General features: G+C 38.0%; 1 protein-coding gene across 2 annotated transcripts in view; it reads right to left on the minus strand.

Annotated features, from left to right (window-relative positions):
• WAPL (WAPL cohesin release factor) overlaps nt 1–22,201 on the minus strand; it is a 64,440-nt gene that overhangs the window by 33,713 nt on the left and 8,526 nt on the right. For both annotated transcript variants that reach the window (XM_037049372.1, XM_037049373.1), the window contains 2 exons: nt 13,417–14,463; nt 11,003–11,121 (listed from right to left, as the gene is read on the minus strand). In XM_037049372.1, coding sequence (XP_036905267.1) covers nt 11,003–11,121; nt 13,417–14,463 — 1,166 coding nt within the window. The remainder of the gene's footprint in view (nt 1–11,002; nt 11,122–13,416; nt 14,464–22,201) is intronic.

The following is a 22,201-nucleotide window of genomic DNA, read 5'->3' on the forward strand; positions in this document are numbered from 1 at the left end:
CAACTGACAGTGCAAGGACTAGAAGCTGATCTGAGGATTCCAAAAACTACTGTGTCTGACTTTGAAGGCGGATCTCAGTATGTATGGTAAAATTCATTTCATGAAGGAACACTGTGCTAATGACTTGATTCAAACCGCTACCAATGAACCACATTTCCTCAAGAAGGTCACAACCAGAGATGAATCATGGGTCTACAGCTATGATCCAGAAACCAAGGCCCAGTTCTCCCAATGGGAGTTGCCTGGTTTCCATGCCCAAAGAAGGTGCAGCAAAGTTGCAGCAAGATCAAGACCATGTTTAATTGTGTTTTTTGATTGGGAAGACGTTGTCCATCACGAGTACACCCCTCAAGGCCAAAAAATTAATAAAGAGTACTACACCTCAATGTTCTCCATTGACTGAAATGCAATACACCACATAAATGGCCACAGCTATGGGCAACTGGTGATTGGCAGCTTCATCGCAACAAGGGGCCTGCTCATGCATCATATCTTGTGCAGAGATTCTGGTGAAACATCAAATCACCCAGATGACTCAGCCCAGATCTGGCACCCTGGCTTTTCCCAAAATTAAAATCACCTTTGAAAGGGAAGACATTTCAGACCATTGGTGAGATTCAGGAAAATACAACAGGGCAGCTAATGGCAATTCCAACAAAGGATTTTATAGAATGTTTTGAACAGTAGAAGAGACACTGGGAGAACTGTGTGAGGTCCCAAGGCGCCTACTTTGAAGGGGACTGAGGTGTCATTGTCCTAAGTACAATATTTCTTGTATCTTATATCTTCTTCAACAAATGTCTCTGTTCTTCTTATGTTGCTGGATAATTTATGGATAGACTTCATGCTATAACTATACAAGAGAGTGCTCTTGTGTATAGAGACTACATGCTAAAGTATTTAGAAGTAATGGGCATCAAGTCTGCACCATACTTTCAAATCATTCATAACCCCCCATGGGAAGGGCTTCCATTTTGATCCTCCAAAAGACATTTAGCAATGTCTAAAGACATTTTTGGTTGAAACGAGGGGGTGGGGAAAGGCAGCACACCACAGGGGAGTGGTGTTGCATCTAGTGGGAGGAAGCCAAATATGTTGCCAATCCCCCAATATGTGGGGCCACCCTCCACAACAAAGACTTATTCAGCGCAAAACATCTCCAGTGGTGAGGCTAAGCCTGATAGGTAGGGAAGGAAACTCCTGCCACTATAAAAAATGGGCTGGCTACCTCTTTAGTATTTGAAAATGAAGTCATTAGTGTCTTGAAGACCCAGATACTCTCACTGACCTATCAGCTACAGGATGGTGTTTCTATTATAATGGAGAAGTGGAACAACTGCTGAGAATATTTCCTACACCTACTTATAAGCACTCCCCACCTTTCTTCTTTCTCTGGAGATCTGAGAGCTAACCTACATAAAAATTCCTTTAGAAATTGAGCTTAGCTTAGTTTTGCAGAGAATACATGATTCCTAATTTGTTATATATAAAACAGTTCTATTATTTTTACTATATTAATTTATGTAACCTAACTAATGCTTAAAAAACTTTGATCCCATTTATTTCCTGTTTCTTTATACTCATCAAATCTTAATAGGTAAAATAATTCCTTATTTCTGTTTCTCAATGATTATCTTTAACAACTTTTAAGTAGTCTTTTAATGTCTTAAAGGCAAATGGATAACCTATTTCTTATACGCTGCTAAACTTGTTGCTCTCTTCCTGAAGTAGGCTTCTAAATTCTTTTATAAAACTGTATTTATTTTACTTTTAGAGAGAAGAGAAATGGGGAGAAACAGGGGAGAGAAACATCATTGCAAAAGAGAAATATCAACATCAAGAAACATCTCTTGCCTCTCATACTTGACCCAACTGGGGACAGAACCTGCAACCCAGGCATATGCTATAACCAAGAATTGAACTGGAGACCTTTCACTTTGCGAAACAACGCCTAGCCAACTGAGCCACACTGATCAGGGCTAAATTCTTTTCCTAGATATTTTCATAACAACACATAACTTTCATGGGGTCTAAAACACTTTTTATTCCTTTTAAAAGAACTAAAGACTAAGGATCAAAGTTTCATTTTTGAAGCTTACTGAGCCATCTAAATGGTAGTAGTATCTACGTTTTAAAATTCTAACTTAATTCCACTTAAAATTAAAAGGGCCTTGAAAAATACTGCAATGGAAGGTTAAATAGGAAATTAAACCCTGGCTGTTGTGGCTCAGTGGATTGAGCACCAGCCTGCAAATGGAAAGGCTACTGGTTCTATTCCCCATCAAGGCACATGCCTGTGTTGTGGGCCAGGTCCCCATTTGGGAGTGTGTGAGAGGTAGCTGACAGATGTTTTTATAGCACATCGATGTTTCTCTCCCTCTCTTTCTCCCTCCCTTCCCCTCTCTAAAAATAAATAAAATCTTTTTCTTAAAGTAAATTAAAACATTTACTGGAATAAGCCTCCTCAGGAAATAATATATTTAGAACTATAGTTTTAAGGCAGGGCTTTAACCATGTTACATCTTTCAAATGAGTTCAACCTCAAAGCTCTTTTAGTTTTATAAATAAGCAATATTTCCTCTGACACTATCTATCAACAGTAAATAGGTCTTCTGCTTACTAGGTTGCATGACCTGATTTACTTTAACCCAGAAATACTCCTTCACAATCAGGTCAGGTACATTTACACTGCTGCCTTCTATGCCATTCATTAGCCAAAAAAAAAAAAAAAACCTGACTCTGATATTAATTTTAAAACAAAAGTTAAAAAGCTGAATACAAATCAGTACAAATGAATTCAAATGAATATAGAGTTAACATAAGCACATAAAATTTCAAAAAAAAATTTCAGCCCTCACTGGGGGACATACTTATTGATTTTAGAGGGCAAGGAAGGGAAAGAAAGAAAAAAATTCATGTGAGAGAGAAACATCAATTGGTTGCTTTGTGCACATGCCCAACTGAGGACCAAACCCACAACCCAAGTATCTTGTGGGAACCCATCACTATTATCTCATCCTTACCAAAATAATCTGAAGACAAAAAGAACCGGAAAGAAATCTTTATTCACTGTTCATAATACTGGTAATGCTGGTAAATTACATAATTTTAAAAGTAATGTGTGCTGTAGAATACAGCAAGTAAGTTATGTGCAAAATTCTACAATGTTGAACTTAAGATCAAACTATCGATATAAACTCATAATTTTTCAACATATTTCATAGATGTGTCCAATGAAAGAGCCTAGGAGCAATGAGTATACCCAGCACTCTGATCCAGGTTCTAAATACTAATCCACACAATACAGAAAAACCAAGGATCCTTAGATCAGTGGAAAAGACCATGATTGAAACACGTAAAGTACAAGATAAGCCTGGGTGATCTTTTGTGCAGAAAGCTAGGAAAGTGTTCAAAGATGATGGGGTTATAGCAAAAGAACACAAGAGATAGCCTGAAAGGTCCACAGTGGCCAAATCTATTTAAGTATTTTTATTAAGTAAAAATTATTGGTCTATTATGATAGACAGTGGGGTGAGATGTAACAGGAAATAAAGCCTTTATACTACTCTGATTTGCCATGAGATGGAATTACAGTAAAATGTACTAACAAACTGATTTTTAAAAAACCTCACATACTGACAGTTTTTTTGTAAGCATATTGCAAGTACCAGCAGTTCCAGTTCCTGCTTGTACAAAAAACGCCATGACCACAACTTTAGGTGACACAGATCACCCAACTGCAGGAATGTGGCTGGCACCAACTGGTTCCAGAATGCTGACATTAAAGATCCGTATCAGGATCAGAAAGGGTACTTACTGTCTGCCTGTCCACAGCCTCTCCCCGCCCCCCATCTCTTTTTGTTTTCCTTGTCCTCCCTCCTTATAAAAACGCCCCTGCCTGCACTGAGATGTTAAGATGGGCTTTGAGACAAGCCTTCCATCTTACAGGTAGCTGGCCCCTGAATAAAATCACTTTCCTTAACATCAGGACCTGCCTCTCAAGTACAGGCTCTTGAAGCAGTAAGCAGGCGGACCTACGTTCAGTTACAGAAGGAGGAGAACTCCTCTTTACAGAATTCCAGTTATTAAATGTGGAAGAAATAGCAATTAGAAAACTCCCTTTTTCAACTGACAGTGTGATAAATGATTCAGGCAAAGACCAACAATGGATGCTAAAATGCTGAAGTAAAACAATAATGGAGGCTGGACATTCACATGGTACCAGAGTAGCACCCAGAAGCTTACTTACTAAATAAATTGTAAAAGAAAAAATGTACCCTTATTTTGGAGAAAGCTGGAGATCACTATCTTCATTAGGTGGTCAGGCATATTAAGAATAGTGGCTTCTGATGTGAAACAACATATACAATGTCACTTTGAGATATTCTTGCCAAAATATATTTAACCTGAACCCAATTAAGCTTATCAGACTTAACTTCCAGTGTTCTCTGACACTATTCTTACTTTAATAGTGGTATAAAAGCTTACATGATTGTCATCAAGAAATAATCACATAAATTTTGAATATGGTACATTCTATAAGAAAAATACCCTGGGCTCTTAAAAAAAATCAGTTCCATGGGAAATTTTTAAAAGACGAGGAGAGTGCTCAGGAATAAAGACACAAGTACTATAATCACGTCACCAAAGACATACATGAGACTGTCCTTTTTCTTAAGAAATGAATACTATCGACAACTTACTTCCAAATAAAACAGGAAAAAACGTGTATATGTATATATATAGAGAGACACAGACAGACAGAACACTGTATGTGTGCAATTATGTAAAAATGTTACGTGGAAAACAATCTAGGTAGAGGAATATGGGTAATTAATTCATGGAATTGCTCTTTCATATATTTTCAAAATAAAAAAGTTCAGAGGGAGGAAAATAAAGTAGAATGCTGTAATTCAGAAGTCCTCAAAGTGCATCCCTTAGGGATCCACAAAACTTTCTGGTTACCTACAAAGCCAAAATCATTTCCACAATAATAATGTTATTTGCCTTTTTCACAATGTTGACATTTGTACAGATAGCACAAAAGCAATTGTGGTAAAGCTGTTGGTGCCTTACCACACTGGGTAGGGGCTCTGAAGTGTACTAAGTAGTCAGATTCTTCATTGCCACCTACCTCGGTTAAAAAATAGAATGTGGACTTCCACCACGATGGAGGTGTAGGTGGAAACACTGTGCCTTCTGCCACAACCAAGTTTTAGTAACAAAAAGGCAGCCAAAACAGAAAATTAAACTATATGGAAGTTCAACAACAACGAACTGTTCAAGTGGGACAGGTAAGAGGGGCGGAGCCAGCAGCGTATCGGGGTCAGGGAGGAAAGATCTTCTGACCCAGGCGCAAAGGCAGCCACTGGCGGATCCCAGGTGTGGGTAGCAACAGGTGGACCCAGTGAGGGCGCAAGACGGCAGGCTGAATGCGGTCACACATTTGCACACAGATAAACCAGCAAAGGAGCGAGCAGTGAGACAGACCGCACAGGCCACAGCGGCGGGAAGCAGCAGAAGGAACCGCCATTGCCTCTCTTTGACCCTGTCCCCACACACAGCGTCACAACCCAGCAACTGAGTTGCCCTGCCCTGGTGAACACCTAGGGCTCCGCTCCTCATAAGTAACAGGCAGGAACAGTCCAAAATATGGCTCAAGAAGAACTCAAAGCCCCAGAGACGATAACTCTAAGTGAAAAAGAAATAGCGAACCTCTCACATGCACAGTTCAAAACAGTGGTGATAAGGATGCTCACAGAACTGATTGATTTTAGTCACAAATTAGAGGAACATATGAAGGCTAAACTAATTGAAATGAAGGGAAATACACAGGAAACCAATAGTGATGGAAAGGAAACTGGGACTCAAATCAATGGAGTGGACCAGAAGGAAGAACGAAACATCCAACCAGAAAAGAATGAAGAAACAAGAATTCAAAAAAATGAGGAGAGGCTTAGGAACCTCCAGGACATCTTTAAACGTTCCAACATCCAAATTATAGGGGTACCAGAAGGGGAAAAGAAACAGCCATGAGTGGAAAACTTATCTGAACAAATAATAAAGGAGAACTTCCCCAGTCTGGCAAAGGAAATAGACTTCCAGGAAGTCCAGGAAGCTCAGACAGTCCCAAACAAGTTGGACCCAAGAAGGAACACACCAAGGCACATCACAATTACATTAGCCAAGATTAAAATGAAGGAGAGAATCCTAGAAGCAGCAAGAGATACGGGAACAGTTACCTACAAAGGAGCTCCCATCAGACTGTCAGCTGATTTCTCAAAAGAAACCTTACAGGCAAGAAGGGGCTGGAAAGAAGTATTCCAAGTCATGAAATCCAAAGACCTACAGCCAAGATTGCTCTATCCAGCAAAGCTTTCATTTAGAATGGAAGGGCAGATAAAGTGCTTCTCAGATAAGGTCAAATTCAAGGAGTTCATCATCACCAAGCCCTTATTATATGAAATGTTAAAGGGAATTATATAAGAAAAAGAAGATGAAAAATATGAACAGTGAAAGGACAGTAAACTCTCAGTTATTAACAACCACACCTAAAACAAAAGCAAACCAAGAGGACAGCTAGATCAGGAGCGGAACCACAGAAATGGGAGATCACATGGAGGGTTAGCAACAGGGGAGGAGGAGGAGGAGAAGGTACAGAAAATAAGTAGCATAGAGGGTAGGTAGGAAATAGGGGGAGGGCAAAAATAGTAGGGGAAATATAGAATCTAAGGAACTTGAGGCACATGGTCATAAACTAAAGGGGGGGATGGTGGGGGAGGGGGTGTGCAGGGTGGAGAGGAATGAAAGGGGGGGAATTAGAACATCTGTAATGGCATAATCAATAAAATATATATTTAAAAATAAAATAAAATAAAAATAAAATGCCATGTTCACATTAGAAAAGGCCCACAATGAAAAAATTAATAATCTATCAAATCACAACCCTTGAATGCACTAATATTCTGTGTGACAAAACAAGTATGCATAAAACTCTTCTGCTGTGTACAAAGTATGGTGGTTAAGTTAAAGAAAAAAACATTACTGCTCAAGTTGCAAGCTAAACTAGCCACTTTCTTTTCTGGCATACCATTCCTTACTTGAAAGATTGACAAACTATGCCTACACAGACTTTAGTAGGCAGACATTTTCTCAAATTGAACAAAGTGGGCCTCTGTCAGTCATTTTCCCTGAAATAATTCCTACCAATAAAACATCTTCAGCTTTTAAGCAAAAAGTTTTGAAGAACTGTGAACCTGACAGCTTCCCAATACTTAAAAGGATTTTGTGATGGGTTAGAGTACTGGTCTTATAAAAGATTTTGTGATAAGTGTGGCAGCAATATTAACATAACTTTCTGATGCTGCATAATGACATGTGAGCCCCTTTGGAAGATCTGCATAAATATAACCAGAATTTTCCAAATGACCAATGTATAATGTTACAAGCAGGCATGTGTAAAAAGATGCATTCAAAGTGCAAGACAGACTAACAGATTTCAACAGCATAGAAAGATCACTGGAATGGTTTTAGATCCCAAGTTCTTTAAGAAATTACTCTTTAAGAAAATCCTATTTGTTGAGTTTAGCATAGTATCACAGATTGTTAACAGATACATGAATAGGCTACTGAAAATATAACCACATATTTGTGTGAGGCTGGATTTCTTCATATATTTCAACCGAAATAATATAATGAAATATATGGAATGCAGGGGAGATGAGAATCCAGCTGTCTTTTAAGCCAAAGTTTAAAAAGAAGTTGCAAAAAATGTAAAACAATGTTATTCCACTATTTTTAAAGAAAAATTGTTCATAAAAATATGTTAACATGTAATGGGTTACTGTTATTTTAAAGTAAAATAGTGTTAAATATGTTTGAAATATTTTCATTTCTCTAATTTGATATTGATATAACATATAATCAAAAGCTCTTTGTGATTCTCAATAGTTTTTTTAAGACTGTAGAGTGTCCCTGAGACCAAAATAAAGATTGATTTAAACTGTTGCTCTGGAAATCAATGCATGCCATACACAATTTTCAATAAACCAAAAACCTCACCTAAGCGTTAATGACTAGTCTACACCACACCACCCTGGATCCTAGCCCCAGAACAAGTTAGCTCTGTTGAAATTAGCATTAAGGACTTTTTTTTTCTCCTGGGGGTGGGGCACCTGGGGGCACAGGAATACAGCACAATTACTTTGACAAGATTCCCAATTTCCTCTTTGCAGAGATTTAAAAAAGTAAATTAAGCCATAAAAAAAGCACACTCATTCTTCAGTTATTTAAAATTAATTCAATCTATAAAAGGTTCAGACAACTTCTAACTGTAACATTAATAACATAGATTTAATCCTATAAAACAAGCTAATTTAAGAAATTTTTAATAAGAAGGTAAAGTCAGGCAAATTATTCACAATAATATGCTAAACCATATTAAAATGACACATAATGCATTAAAAATGAAGCTGGACCCTTAACTTTACACCCAGGGGTCCCCGATCCCTGGGCCATGGATCAGTACTGGTCTGTGGCCTGTTAGGAACCACACCACACAGCAGCGGGTGACGGAAGCTTTCTTTCCATTATCACCTGAGCTCTGCCTCCTACCCCACCCCTGCTGCCACTTCCCAACCCCACACCCCCCAAAATTGTGTTCCATGAAACTGATCCATGGTACCAAAAAGGTTGGGGACTGCTGCTTACACCATTGTAGGAGACTATTCTGCATGGAATGGGCCCAGCTCCCACTGGGAGATGCACAGGACCCATGCCCATGGATAGGTTCTCCCATGGGGGATCAGGCCTGCTATGTACTGTCAGGATGGGAGGGGTAGGACAAAATGGCGGCTGAACTACAACCCGGAAAAGACTGCTGACATCAAACCAGAGAGCTGAAAGGGCAGGCTTATCCACATAACAACCTGAGCCCAAGGAGAACAACCAATGATACATTGCCATTTTGTTCAAAGGGGACCAATCCCCAGCTCCCACAAAGAGAACCAACCGAAATAAAACTCTGCCATATTCCCTGCTTGGGCGCAACTTCCCCGGCCCCACTCTGTGCACTGGAGAACCTCGCCCGGTTGCACAAACCCCAATAAAGCTCTATACTGCCTAACTTTGTGGCTGATTGGCATTTCTTCCTCAGCGGAGCCTAAGAAAACCTTTCATGTACCTAGGCCACTTTGAGTCTTACTTTCTACTAAAAACTCCCTGACCCAGATTTGTGGCAAACATTTTTGCCTTTTCATTTGCAAATACCCCTCTCTTCTGTGATTTGATTAGCGGCATCCTCTCATTTGTTTTCTGTAAAAAGTAACCATTTAAAGCAACCTGTGCATAGTAAATGAGGACCACCATGTAATGTGCCAAGAAACCAAATAAAGGCTGCTCCGGACGAGGGCCAAGGCAAAAGCTGCCCTTGAGAAAAAGCCATGCCCACCCTTTTCCTCCACAGGACTTAGTAGTCCCTGTGAATGTCTCATTTCATCCATAATGATGTGTACACTGTGGGCCGGTGTCCGCATCACACCATATACAAAAATTAACTAAGGATGAATCAAAGATTTAAATGTAAGTTTTAAAACTAAAACTCTTATAAGAAAACAGTAGAAAAGTTTACATGGCATTCGATTTCAGTATGATTTCTTGGATATGACACCAAAAGCACAGGCAACAAAAGAAAAAAATAAACTGAAATTTGCCTAAGTTAAAACTTGGGTGCCCTGCCAGTGTGGCTCAGTTAACTAGGCATCACCCTGCAAATTAAAAGGTCACCAGAGTTTGATTCCCCACCAAGGCATATGCCTGAGTTGCAGGTTTGGTCCCCTGGGGCACGCAGGAAGGCAACCAATTGATGTTTCTCATCTTTTCTCCCTCCTTTTCCCTCTCTCTAAAATCAAAAATAAAATAATCTTAAAATAAAAAGAATAAAAAATTTAAAACTTTTGTGTATTAAAGCATAATATCAAGTGAGTAAAGAGTCAAGTCACAGAATGGGGAAATCCACCTACAAATTATATATCTAATAAGGGATTGATATCTAGAATATATAAAGAACTGTAACTCAACAATAAAAACAAACAACTCAGTTGTTTGAGCAAAAAATGAGCAAAGGGTCCTGAATTAGACATGTCTCCAAAACAGATACAAAAATGGCCAACAAGGACATGCAAAGATGTTCAATATTACTGGTTAGGAAAATGCAAATCAAGCCACAATGAGATGCCATTTCATAGCCATTAGTATAGCTATTATCAACAAAACAAAACCACCTAAAAAATATGTACTGGTGAGGATGTGGAGAAATTAGAATCCTCATGCATTACTGGTAGGAGTGTAAAACGGTACAGCCAAAGTAGAAAATAGCTGGGCAGTTAAACAAAATCTTACCATATGTCCCCAAAATTCTACTCCTAGGTATATATCCAACAGAATTGAAAACAGGGACTCAAATTAAAAACCACCCAAATGTCCAACAACAGAGAAATGGAGACAATGGAATATTACTTAGCCAGTATAAGGATTGAAATTTTGATACAGGCTATAGCATGGACGGATCTTGGCAAAATTATGCTTAGTAAAATAACTTGCTTACATGGGGTACCTATGTACAACAGCCAAGTCCACAGAGACAGAAAAAATAGTGTTTACCAAGACTGGGAGGAAGAAGTAAAGGTACACAGAGTCATATGAGTTATTGTTTAATGGGTGCAGAATTTTTGTTAGACACTATTAAAATGTTTTGGATATAGATAATGGTGATGGTTACACAACACTGTGAATGCATTTAATGTCACCAAGTTGTCTATTTGCATATATTTTACCACACTTTGAAAAAAATGGTTCCAGTGTTTTTAAAAAATAACTTACATTTATTCTTTGCAAGAAAATTTAATTGCCATGTTTGTCAGTAATTTCCAAATAAAAAACATAAAGAACTGAGTCCTTCAATAATAAACAAATAACGTTAACTCATAGATAATGCTTTACTTACCCGTTTTGGGCCACTAAAAATCTTCCTGGTATTTTCCTTTGATTTATCTCCTTGTTTATTTGGGGGCTTCTTCACACTTTCTGGTACACCAGGCAAGTCCTCTGTAAAGTCCAAGTTTTCTGAAATGGTAATCAAAAGTACCTAGCTTTCTAATATTTGAAATTATCTACCAAACAATCTATAAACATCTGATGGGGAGAGAGGGAGCATATTGTGGAGGAAAAATAATAAAGGAACAAAAGCACCACGTAGTTGACAAAATACAAAATATTCCCAACAATATTCAGTCTCATTCTCCCACTCTCACCCTACTTGTCCCACCCCCATCAAGAAAAAAATAAGAAACTTAGCTGGTTCCAGTGTTATTTTGTATAAATAGTAAAATCAATTCTTTTACAAAGCAACTCCTGGATACGGGCACTGACACTGGCATAGTCTACACACATACACTCATATACACACACAAATCAAGTGGTATCTGTAGTATTTTCCTAGAACTTAAGGACACAGTCATATTGGCCTCCAAAGAATGCCCACTTACATCTACTTTAAAAGATTTTAAAGGATAGCTATCTTTGACAAAAGATACAAAATGACCTAATACAAAGTAGTTCAATGATTTAAGGGGTCTTCACACAAAACTAAGAAAAGATCAGATTAATTCCCAAATAATTATGTTTTTTAAAGCTTAGAAAAGGAGAAATACAACTTTTCTCAAGACCAAATATTAAAAATGTTTGCTATTTATTTTATATATTCTATGAAGACTCAAACTCCAACTCAAATGGTCTCTAATTTTAAAATTTTATTTGGTATCAACTTAAGTGTTTGAAAGAGGCTAACAATTTCACTTTTTTAAAAAAAGATTTTATTTATTTATTTTTAGAGAGGAGGAAGGAGGGAGAAAGAGAGGGAGAGAAACATCAATGTAAGAGATACATCAATCATTTGCCTCTCACATGCCCCAAACTGGGAACCTGGCCAGCAACTCAGACATGTGACCTGACTGGAAATCTAAACCTTGAACCTTCAGTTCAAGGCCAGCACTCAATGCACTGAGCTACACCAGCCAGGGCTGATTTCATTTTTTACAGTTTAAAGTTATATTATCCCAAGATGTAAATTTACATTAAGTAAGTTATATAAATGTAAGTTACATTATTACCAAGATGTAAATTTCAGTCACAGATTTTCGATTGCAGGTAATTTGCTATCAAGGTTAGCATATGAGCTACATAAACTGCAGCAAGACAGAAGCTCAGTTTTCATACATTGCTACTTATCATTCCCCTGAGAGAGCAACTTTAAATCTGATTTCCCAAGTAACTATATAGCAAGGTTCTTAAAATTTCAGTTCTCCAAAGACATTAAAGACAACATTGAAGATTCTGACAATACACTTAATTTTTTTGCAGCAGAGGAGTCAGAGGTGAACACTTTAGAGAGCTATATAATTCCAGTTTTGAAATTAATAGAAATTCTAATCTACCCCTGGCTGGTATGACTCAGTGGATTGAGCACCAGACTTCGAAGCAAAGGGTTCCTGTTTCAATTCCCAGTCAGAGCACATGTCTGGGCTGCAGGCCAGGTCCCCAGTAGAGGGTGGGCAAGGGACAACCACACATTGATGTTTCTCTCATTCTCTCCCTTATCCTTTCTCTAAAAATAAATAAATAAAATCTTGAAACATCAAGATGTCTAACCCTAAACAAACACATACACACACTCACTCTCTCTTAAATATTCTCAAGTACTAAAGGTATAATTAAAAAATATGGAAAGACTCCACGATCTACAAATTAATTCCTTATAATGTAGAACTTGATTATTAACATCTAAAATGCTGTACCTTTAGATAAGGCACCAGGGGTGTCCAACCAGCAGCCCAGGATGGCTATGAATAAGGCCCAACACAAAATCGTAAATTTACTTAAAACATTAGTTATATAGTAAATTTTACTACTTAGATAATCTGAACAATTTTTTTTGTTATTTTAATTGTTCAAGTAGTTTTCTGTCTTTTACTCCCGCAGATACATACGTTCTTTTATATTAGTGATCACAAACTTGGGACCTGCTTGATGATTTTAAAAGATTATCAAAGGGCCGCTGCATAATTAGGGTTATTATGTGAGGACTATTTTTCCTTATCTGTGGTAGGTAGCGGACATTAAAATTATGCACGGATCTTTTTTTTACTCATCAGTTTTCGTTAGTGCTTGGGTATTTATGTGTGGCCCAAGACAAACTCTTCTTCTTCCAGTGTGGCCCAGAGACGCCAAAGGGTTGGGCACTCCTGTTCTAAACAGTACTTCTATTAAAATTAAACATAAGTTGAGTATCTAGGAGGAAACTACATAGCTGCTGATTTAAGCTTGACTAGGATTTATTACATAATATTTTAAAAGTATTACCTGTATTATTAGTACTGGATTGACTGTCCTGGGAATTATCATTGTTTTCTGGAAGAGGATGCAAGGAGGATGATGGAGCTGTTTTAGTTCTTTTTTTGCTTGTCTTTCTTTCCACTTGACAGTCATCATCTTCATCATCTTCACTTTCACTGAGATCATCAAAGCCAAAATACTTAATTTTGTAATTAGAACTCCCAGAACCTCCTTCATCACCTCCTGTCTCATCATGATCTTCAAAACCAAAAAATTCAAGTTTAACATCCTTTTTAGATTTAGTATTACTAGGTCGAAATCTAGTAGTGGTCTTAGAAGTTGCAATATCTGCCTTTTTTCTTAGACGGCCAGCTTCTCCCAAATCAGCGGGAGTTGATGCAGTAAACTCATCCATGCTGCGTTCCATAGTATCCTGTATGGTAACATTACAAACTGACAAGCAAGATGGATGTAAAACAGTGTAATCTCTAGTCCGTCCAACTGTCCCCCTAAAACTGGTCCCACAACTGGCACTGCCTTTCTTTGCCTGATTCAGGCCATCTTTACTTGATTCACTGTTTGCTTTGGCTAAAGCCTGACTGTTACCATCTAATAGCTTATCAAAATTTGATGTTCCTTGTGAGGATTTTGCTTTATTGACCCTACAGTATGTCCTACAGTTGCTTGGCCTAAGGACGCTTTGCATGATGTCTTCTTCCTCAATGGCTTCATTCAGATTTTCCAATCGATTTTTTAAATCCTCATCCTTCATCTCCAAAAGAGGATCACTATCCAAACTTAAGATACAATCTTCTGATCTGACATCTTCGAAATCATTATCCCATTCATACAAACCAGTTCTCACAGATCCCTTAATCAGAGATATTTCTGATGGAGAGTCTGACCTTTTTCCAAGTTGGGAGTTCCAAGTATCATTTGTTTCCTTGATTTCATCAGCTTTGTAACCAGAAGCCACTATAGTTTCTGCATTGAGTTTCTTAGTAATGTCTTCAGCATTTTTGTAAATATGATGACTATTCTTTTCACATTCATCACTAAAATTCTCCACTTTATCTATAAAAATAAAAAATATGTCAAAAGATTAAAGACAAGAAACATCAAAGTAAGTTAATAACAAGGATATTTGACTAAGAGCACAGAATCAATTAATTTTGAAGTAACTGCAATAATTTTAAATTGTGAAATTAATGTTTACATATTTGACATTTCCCCTTCCACATTTTTTGTATATATAGATACATATAGCTTTCATGCCTTCTAGTGACCTCTCCCTTGGCACCCAGGTCCCTTAAAATTACTATCCTAATTCAAGAGATTACTCTCTCTAATTCAAGAGATTTCAGTAGTGCTAAGGAACTGGATCACTTCAAAATGACATACAAATAACTCGGCCAAACCTCAGAGGTACAATGGGTCTTTCAAATAAAAATGCTTAAATTAAAATGCATTTAGTATAATAAAAGCAGTATCAATACAATAAATGAAAACATTCTGATATATTCGTACTTCTCTAGGGTAAGAGTACGCATCAGGCAAATCAGCTCTGTCCAGAAACCTGTCACAGGATCAGGTCTCTTTAGCTATTTCTCTGCTTTCCATTCTTTCCTCATTTTAATTAAAAGCCATAAGACTTCAATAATTTTTTAAAAATCTTTTCAAAGATGTTGGTTTTTAAAAGATTTTCTTTCTTTTCAGAGAGAGGGGGAGGGAGAAAGAGAGAGAGAAACATCAATCAGTTGCCTCTCAAACACACTGGGGATTGAGCCTGCAACCCAGGCATGTGCCCTGCCCAGGAATTGAACCAGTGACCTTCTGCTTTGCAGGATGATTAGCTAACCCACTGAGCCACAATGGTCAGGACCAATAATTTTTTTTACATAATTTTTTAATTTATTTATCTTTAGAGGGGAAGGGAAGGAGAGGAAGAGAAACATCAATGTATGGTTGCTTCTTGTGCATCCCCTGCTGGGAACTGGCCCCTGCTGGGAACTGGCCTGCAACCCAGGAATGTGCCCTGACTGGGAATCGAACAGTGATTGTCTGGTTCACAGGCCCGCGCTCAAGAGGCCAATAATTTTTTTTTAAACAGAGGCTCTGATATGCATAAGTTAAGTGGCTACAGTGGTTATTTATGCATATCAGCCAAGAGTAAATTTTAAACTGCTTATTCATCTTGCACTTGAGGAATCATTCTTGTTTGTTGTCTCTACTTTTTATCAGAGACATTTTTGTTAACCTTTCTAAATGAGATGGAAATACAATTCAAGCTGATGTTATGTTAACTGTCCCAGCACTCACTGGTGGAAAACCACTGGCAAATATTTACACCAAAAGATAAGTGTCCCTATTAATGCTAACCAGTGGGTTTAAATATTATTTAACTTGCTAAAATGTGTATTTACTCACCTTTAGAAGACATCTAACTTATATTATAGGTATAGCTTTTATTCTTAGATATTCCCAGCTCAAGACTAGGAACTATAATATCATAACCTTAGAAGTTCCAATCACTAAGCATAAAATATTAAAAACCAAAATTTAAATTCTGACTATGACATCAGATAACTTTCTTCTTTTATCCTCACCTGAAGACATTTTTTCATTAAATTATTTTAGAGAGAGGGAGGGAAGGAAACAGATGTGAGAGAAAAATATCAATTGGCTGCCTTCTCCTATACATCCCAACCAGAGACCAAACCCACAACCTAGGTACATGCTCTGACCAGAAGTCCAACCTGTGACCACACACCCACCAACTGACCCACCCTGCCAGGGTGACATCTGATACTTTAAAAGGAGTAGCAGTGAGGCCAAGTCTAAATTCACATCTGAAGAAATAATACGACTGCTTTTATAACAGGTGGAAAGAGCACTATTAGCTGAATCTGGAAACTATTATTTCCATGGTTAAACTAGTTTAGAGCTTGGGTAACACCCCTAACTTTGGGAGTTTTCCTGAAGACTTCAATTTCTTCACCTGATAAAAAAGGAAACCATTGACCCAGATTACTTCATATTGTTACTGAAAGAACTATTTAGTAATAAATGTTTATGGGAATGATTAGTATTTAGCTACACAAAGGTCCATAAGACATAACTGAATATCACACTACGTCATATTTATAACTGTATAGCACATCCCATTGTCTTAATGTCACAAAATTTATTTAGACTGTTTCTAATTATTTTATGTAATAAACACCTTCTGACTTAAAATAAAAAGTTTAAGTGAACAAGAAACTTTATTACCCAAATTTTAAAAATTAATACGCCAGGGGACTTCCGCCAAGATGGAGGCATAGGTGGAAACACTGTGCCTTCTCCCACAACCAAGTTTGAATACAACAAAGGTTTAGTAAACAAAGATGCAGCCAAAGAATAGAAAACTGAACTATACGGAAGTCCAACAACAACGAAACAACAACCGGGACCAATAAGAGGGGCGGAGCTAGCAGCGGAGACCCAGTGAGGGCGAAGGGAGGCAGGCTGGCCGCTGGACACATTCACACCCAAATAAAACAGCGACTGAGTTGCCCTGCCCTGGTGAACACCTAGGGCTCTGCTCATACATAACTGGCACAAAGTCTAAAATATGGCTTAAGAAGAACTCAAAGCCCCAGAGACGATAACTGAAAAAGAAATAGCGAACCTCTCACATGCACAGTTCAGAACACTGGTGATCAGGATGCCCACAGAACTGGTTGATTTTAGTCACAAATTAGAGGAACATATGAAGGCTAAACTAATTGAAATGAAGGGAAATACACAGGAAACCAATAGTGATGGAAAGGAAACTGGGACTCAAATCAATGGAGTGGACCAGAAGGAAGAACGAAACATCCAACCAGAAAAGAATAAAGAAACAAGAATTCAAAAAAATGAGGAGAGGCTTAGGAACCTCCAGGACATCTTTAAACGTTCCAACATCCAAATTATAGGGGTACCAGAAGGGGAAAAGAAACAGCCACGAGTGGAAAACTTATTTGAACAAATGATAAAGGAGAACGTCCCCAGTCTGGCAAAGGAAATAGACTTCCAGGAAGTCCAGGAAGCTCAGACAGTCCCAAACAAGTTGGACCCAAGAAGGAACACACCAAGGCACATCATAATTACATTAGCCAAGATTAAAATGAAGGAGAGAATCCTAGAAGCAGCAAGAGATAAGGGGACAGTCACCTACAAAGGAGTTCCCATCAGACTGTCAGCAGATTTCTCAAAAGAGACCTTACGGGCAAGAAGGGGATGGAAAGACGTATTTCAAGTCATGACCTACAAATTCAAGGACCTACAACCAAGATTGCTCTATCCAGCAAAGCTTTCATTTAGAATGGAAGGGCAGATAAAGTGCTTCTCAGATAAGGTCAAATTCAAGGAGTTCATCATCACCAAGCTCTTATTATATGAAATGTTAGAGGGACTTATCTAAGAAAAAGAAGATAAAAAATATGAACAGTGAAAGGACAGCAAACTCACAGTTATTAACAACCACACCTAAAACTAAAGCAAACCAAGAGGACAGCTAGATCAGGAGTGGAACCATAGAAATGAAGAACACAAGGAGGGTTAGCAACAGGGAAGTGGGAGGAGAAGGGGGGAGAAGGTACAGAAAACAGCATAGACGGTAGGTAGAAAACAGATAGGGGGAGGGCAAGAATAGTAGGGGAAATATAGATCTAAAGAACTTGAGACACATGGTCATAAACTAAAGGGGGGGAATGGGGGGGTTGCAGGGTGGAGGGGAATGAAGGGGGGAATAGAACAACTGTAATGGTATAATCAATAAAATATATTTTAAAAAATAAGACATTCTGTTGTTTTTGCCCCCCTCAAAATAAATAAATAAATAAATAAATCCCACAAGTCTATCACTTTCATCACTCTCTGGGAAATTTTCTTTTTTCTCTAGCTGTTCATTCCACATCTTGTCAGATAAAATGCCAATTCAGAATAATTCTAAGTATCCTATCCAACATTCTATATTCTGTGCAGGTTCTGGCTAATAGGTCCTACTGGGGGGAGGGGACACATTCACTCATAAAATGAGTAGATTAGTGACAAGCTTTTAGTGACAAACTTCAACTTAGGCCCCAATAATACCCAGAAACCCTCTCTTTAGACGGCTGCTTCTTCCACTTTCTGCAACATGGTCGAACCCTTTGCTTCTCCCTTTGAGCCCCCACACTATCCCCGTCCCAGCTTCTCCTTTTCAGAGTTAACTTCTATCACTGTATAGGAAAAAACAAAACAATGCTTCTATCTATAAACAATCTTATCTTCCATCCTTCCACTGAGCTCACATACACACTCTCATGGCACGCTACACTTTTCCATAATTTCCAACACATTTCTCATTTTTTATTCAATCTGTGTCTTGCACACTAGAATGTGAATAAGCAGTATCTTCTCCAGAAGGGAAGTTTCACTTGCTCTCCTGCCACTCACCTCCTGCTATGTGGCCAGGACTGGTACCAGTCTGAGGCCCAGGGGTTGGGTACTCCTGACAAAAAGGACACCAAATAAGAATTAGACAGCTGGAAAGAAGGCCTCCACCAAACCTTCTGATGAACAAATTCATCCTCCTCTACCCTCAGGGCTCTGGAAAAGTTGAAGACTGCTTCCTGAAGAGTCAGTGGCTACACCAGACAAATTTATAATGTAACTCTTGCTCTAAATTTTAATATAAAATACGTAAGGAAAATTGTGAAAAGCATCAAGTACTCTACTATTCAAAAATGTGTTGTCACCTGCACTTTTGTTGTTGCTCAAGCTGTAAGAATGATTTTTTTTTAAAAAAAAAAATTTTACTTATTTATTTTTAGAGAGAGGAGAATAGAAGGAGAAAGAGTGGGAGAGAAACATCAATGTGTGGTTGCCTCTCATGTGTCCCCCACTGGGGACCTGGCCTGCAATCCAGGCATATGCCCTGACAGGGAATGGAACCGGCGACCCTTTCCTTCACAGGCAAGAACAATCCTTTTATTAAGAAAATCTTTTACAAAAAATTAAAGTTCTACTTTAAAACAAAATGAATTTAATTAAAATTATAGTGCTGCCCTGGCCAGGTGGCTCCCTTAGCTGGAACACCACCACCCTGAAAGGTTGATGGTACACTGAAAGATTACAGATTCAAATCCCGGTTGGGGTACATACCTAGGTTTCGGGTCTGATCCACAGTGCAGGGGCCTATAACTAGCTTGCTCTCTATCTAGCTCTCATTCTCTCTCTCTCAAAATGAATAAACATATCCCTGGGCAAGAATTAAAGAAAAATTACAGTGCTTCCTTCAGAATTTCCACATTGTTGAATTTTCATTTGTAATACAGCACACAAAAAATTTAAAAATACAATATACTTATTACCTGTAAAAAGAAGGCCAGTTTTATTCACTAAATATTGTAAGTAGTTTGGCCATAATTTTTATTATTTTTAAAAATTACTTAAATACCTGGCTGGTGTAGCTCAGTGGACTGAGCACGGGCCTGTGAAGCAAAGGGTCACCGGTTCCATTCCCAGTCAGGGCACATGCCTGGGTTGCAGGCCAGGTCCCAGTAGGGGACACATGAGAGGCAACCACACATTGATGTTTCTCTTCCACTTTCTCCTTCCCTTCCCCTCTTTCTAAAAATAAATAAATAAAATATTTTAAAAAATAAAAATTACTTAAATAGCCCTGGCTGGTGTGGCTCAATGGACTGAATGCCAGCCTGTAACCGGAGGGTTGCCAGTCTGATTCCTACTCAGGGTACCTGCCTGGGTTTTCAACCAGGTCCCCAGTTGGGGGTATGTGAGAAGTAACCAATTCTCTCCCTCCTTCTCCCTCTCTAAAAAAAATAAAATATTTTTTTTAAAAATGCTTAGAGAGAATCCATAATTTGTTCTTTGTCAAAATAAAGCTATTTCCAACCTCAAGACAAAACCGATCATTTACCAAGTCTACTACTTTAAATATGATAAAATTAAATTTATTCACATGAAAATACAGCAGCACTGTGTGAAAAGAATATTATGTTTCTCAGATCATCCACATAATAGTTCCAAGTTATTCAGCCTTACCTGCCAAAAAGTGGGAGTAAAGCCTGCCTTTCATAGTTGTGATTCAGAATCAATCGATATATAAAGGACTTGGCACAAGTAGGAACTTGATAAACAATAGGAATCTTCCCCACTTCTCTTTCACCTTTAGTTTACACTCAATATTATTTTGTATTAGCTTCAGGTGCACAGCACAGTGATCATACAATCATACCCTTCACAAAGTACTCCCTCAATATTTGCAGTACCCACCTGGCACTATATAGTCAATATATTTCCTACTCTGTACATCACTTCCCCATATCTATTTTGTAACTACCAATTTGAAACTTCGTAGTTCCTTCACTTTCACTCAGTCCCTCAACTCTCACCTCTCTGACAACCATTAGTCTGTTCTCTGTAGCTAAGAATCTGTTTCAATTGTTTGCTCATTTATTTTGTTTTTTAGAGTCCACAAGTGAAATCATATAGTATTTGTCTTTCTCTAACTGATTTACTTCAGTTTAGCATAATACCCTCTAAGTCCATCCATGCTGTAGCAAATGGTAAGATTTCATCCTCTTTTATGGCAGAGTCCTACTCACTTCTCTTAAAAGAAGCTGATTTTACGTATGACTTAAGTGTATTTTATACAACAAATACATTCAATACATAAATTAAGGCAAGTATCTCTTGCTGATACTTATTTTCAGAATTATTTAAATCCTCATTAATCAGCCCTGGCTTGTATAGCTCAGTGGATTGAGCGCAGGCTGCAAACCAGAGGGTCGCCAGTTCAATTCCTAGTCAGGGAACATGCCTGGGCTGCAGGTCAGGTCCCCAGTGGGGGCATGTGAGAGGCAACCACACATCGAGGTTTCTTTCTCCCTCCCTTCCTCTAGTTCTAAAAACTAAATAAATAAAATCTTTTAAAAAAGTAAAATAAAAATCCTCATTAATCACCTATACTTTATCCAATGAGCAGATGACAATCTCATCTGAGGTTGTAAGTTCCTGGCCTACTTTAAGCTTTCAGAAACAGAACAATCATTTCCCTTTTTAAAAATCACCCTCAATTCTAAATCAAAGTTCTTAACTTTCTGACAGTAGCATCCCTCTAACTTACACACATATTCAGTACAGCTTAAGCAAATGCAACAAAATTTACTGACTACAAAATCAGTCATGCTAATTAAAAACCTATTCAGTAGTTATCTCAATATTTGCCAGGATGTGTAGACTGAATCCCAGCTGGCTGGCAAGTGAAGTGTGCCAAATAGACATATAAATCTTTGCACACTTTATTCTAGACTCCAGATTAAAAAATCTAGAGCATAAAGCACAGATGGAAAATGGAAGTAACCTTATACAAAATACAAGAGAAGCTTTCTTTTTCCCTTAATGCACACAGCTCTGGATTCTACACTAAAGAATAGTCTAAGATGTCTTAAAAGGGCAAACATTTAGGTCCTATTTAACAGTCATTTTTAAGTGGCACACCTGTTTGAGAACTCTTGGCTTTACCAGCAACTGCAACTGAAGTATTTATAAATAGGAAATCCTAAATCTGCAGCGGGTAGAGGATGGAAGATGGAAACAGCATATACAATAGATGAAATAAAATTTGCCATATGTTGACAACCACTGAAGCTGGTTAAGTTTTTATCTTAGTTTTGTTGTTTTAAATCAAATGTTAGGACATTTCACTAACTCAATTATTCCTTGTGGTTCTCAGTTTGTAATCTTACTTCTTATTCCCTTACCCATCAAGCAAAAGTAT

This window comes from Sturnira hondurensis, unplaced genomic scaffold (genome assembly GCF_014824575.4).
Source record: "Sturnira hondurensis isolate 20B ecotype Veracruz unplaced genomic scaffold, ASM1482457v3 Scaffold0006496, whole genome shotgun sequence".
NCBI lineage: Eukaryota > Metazoa > Chordata > Mammalia > Chiroptera > Phyllostomidae > Sturnira > Sturnira hondurensis.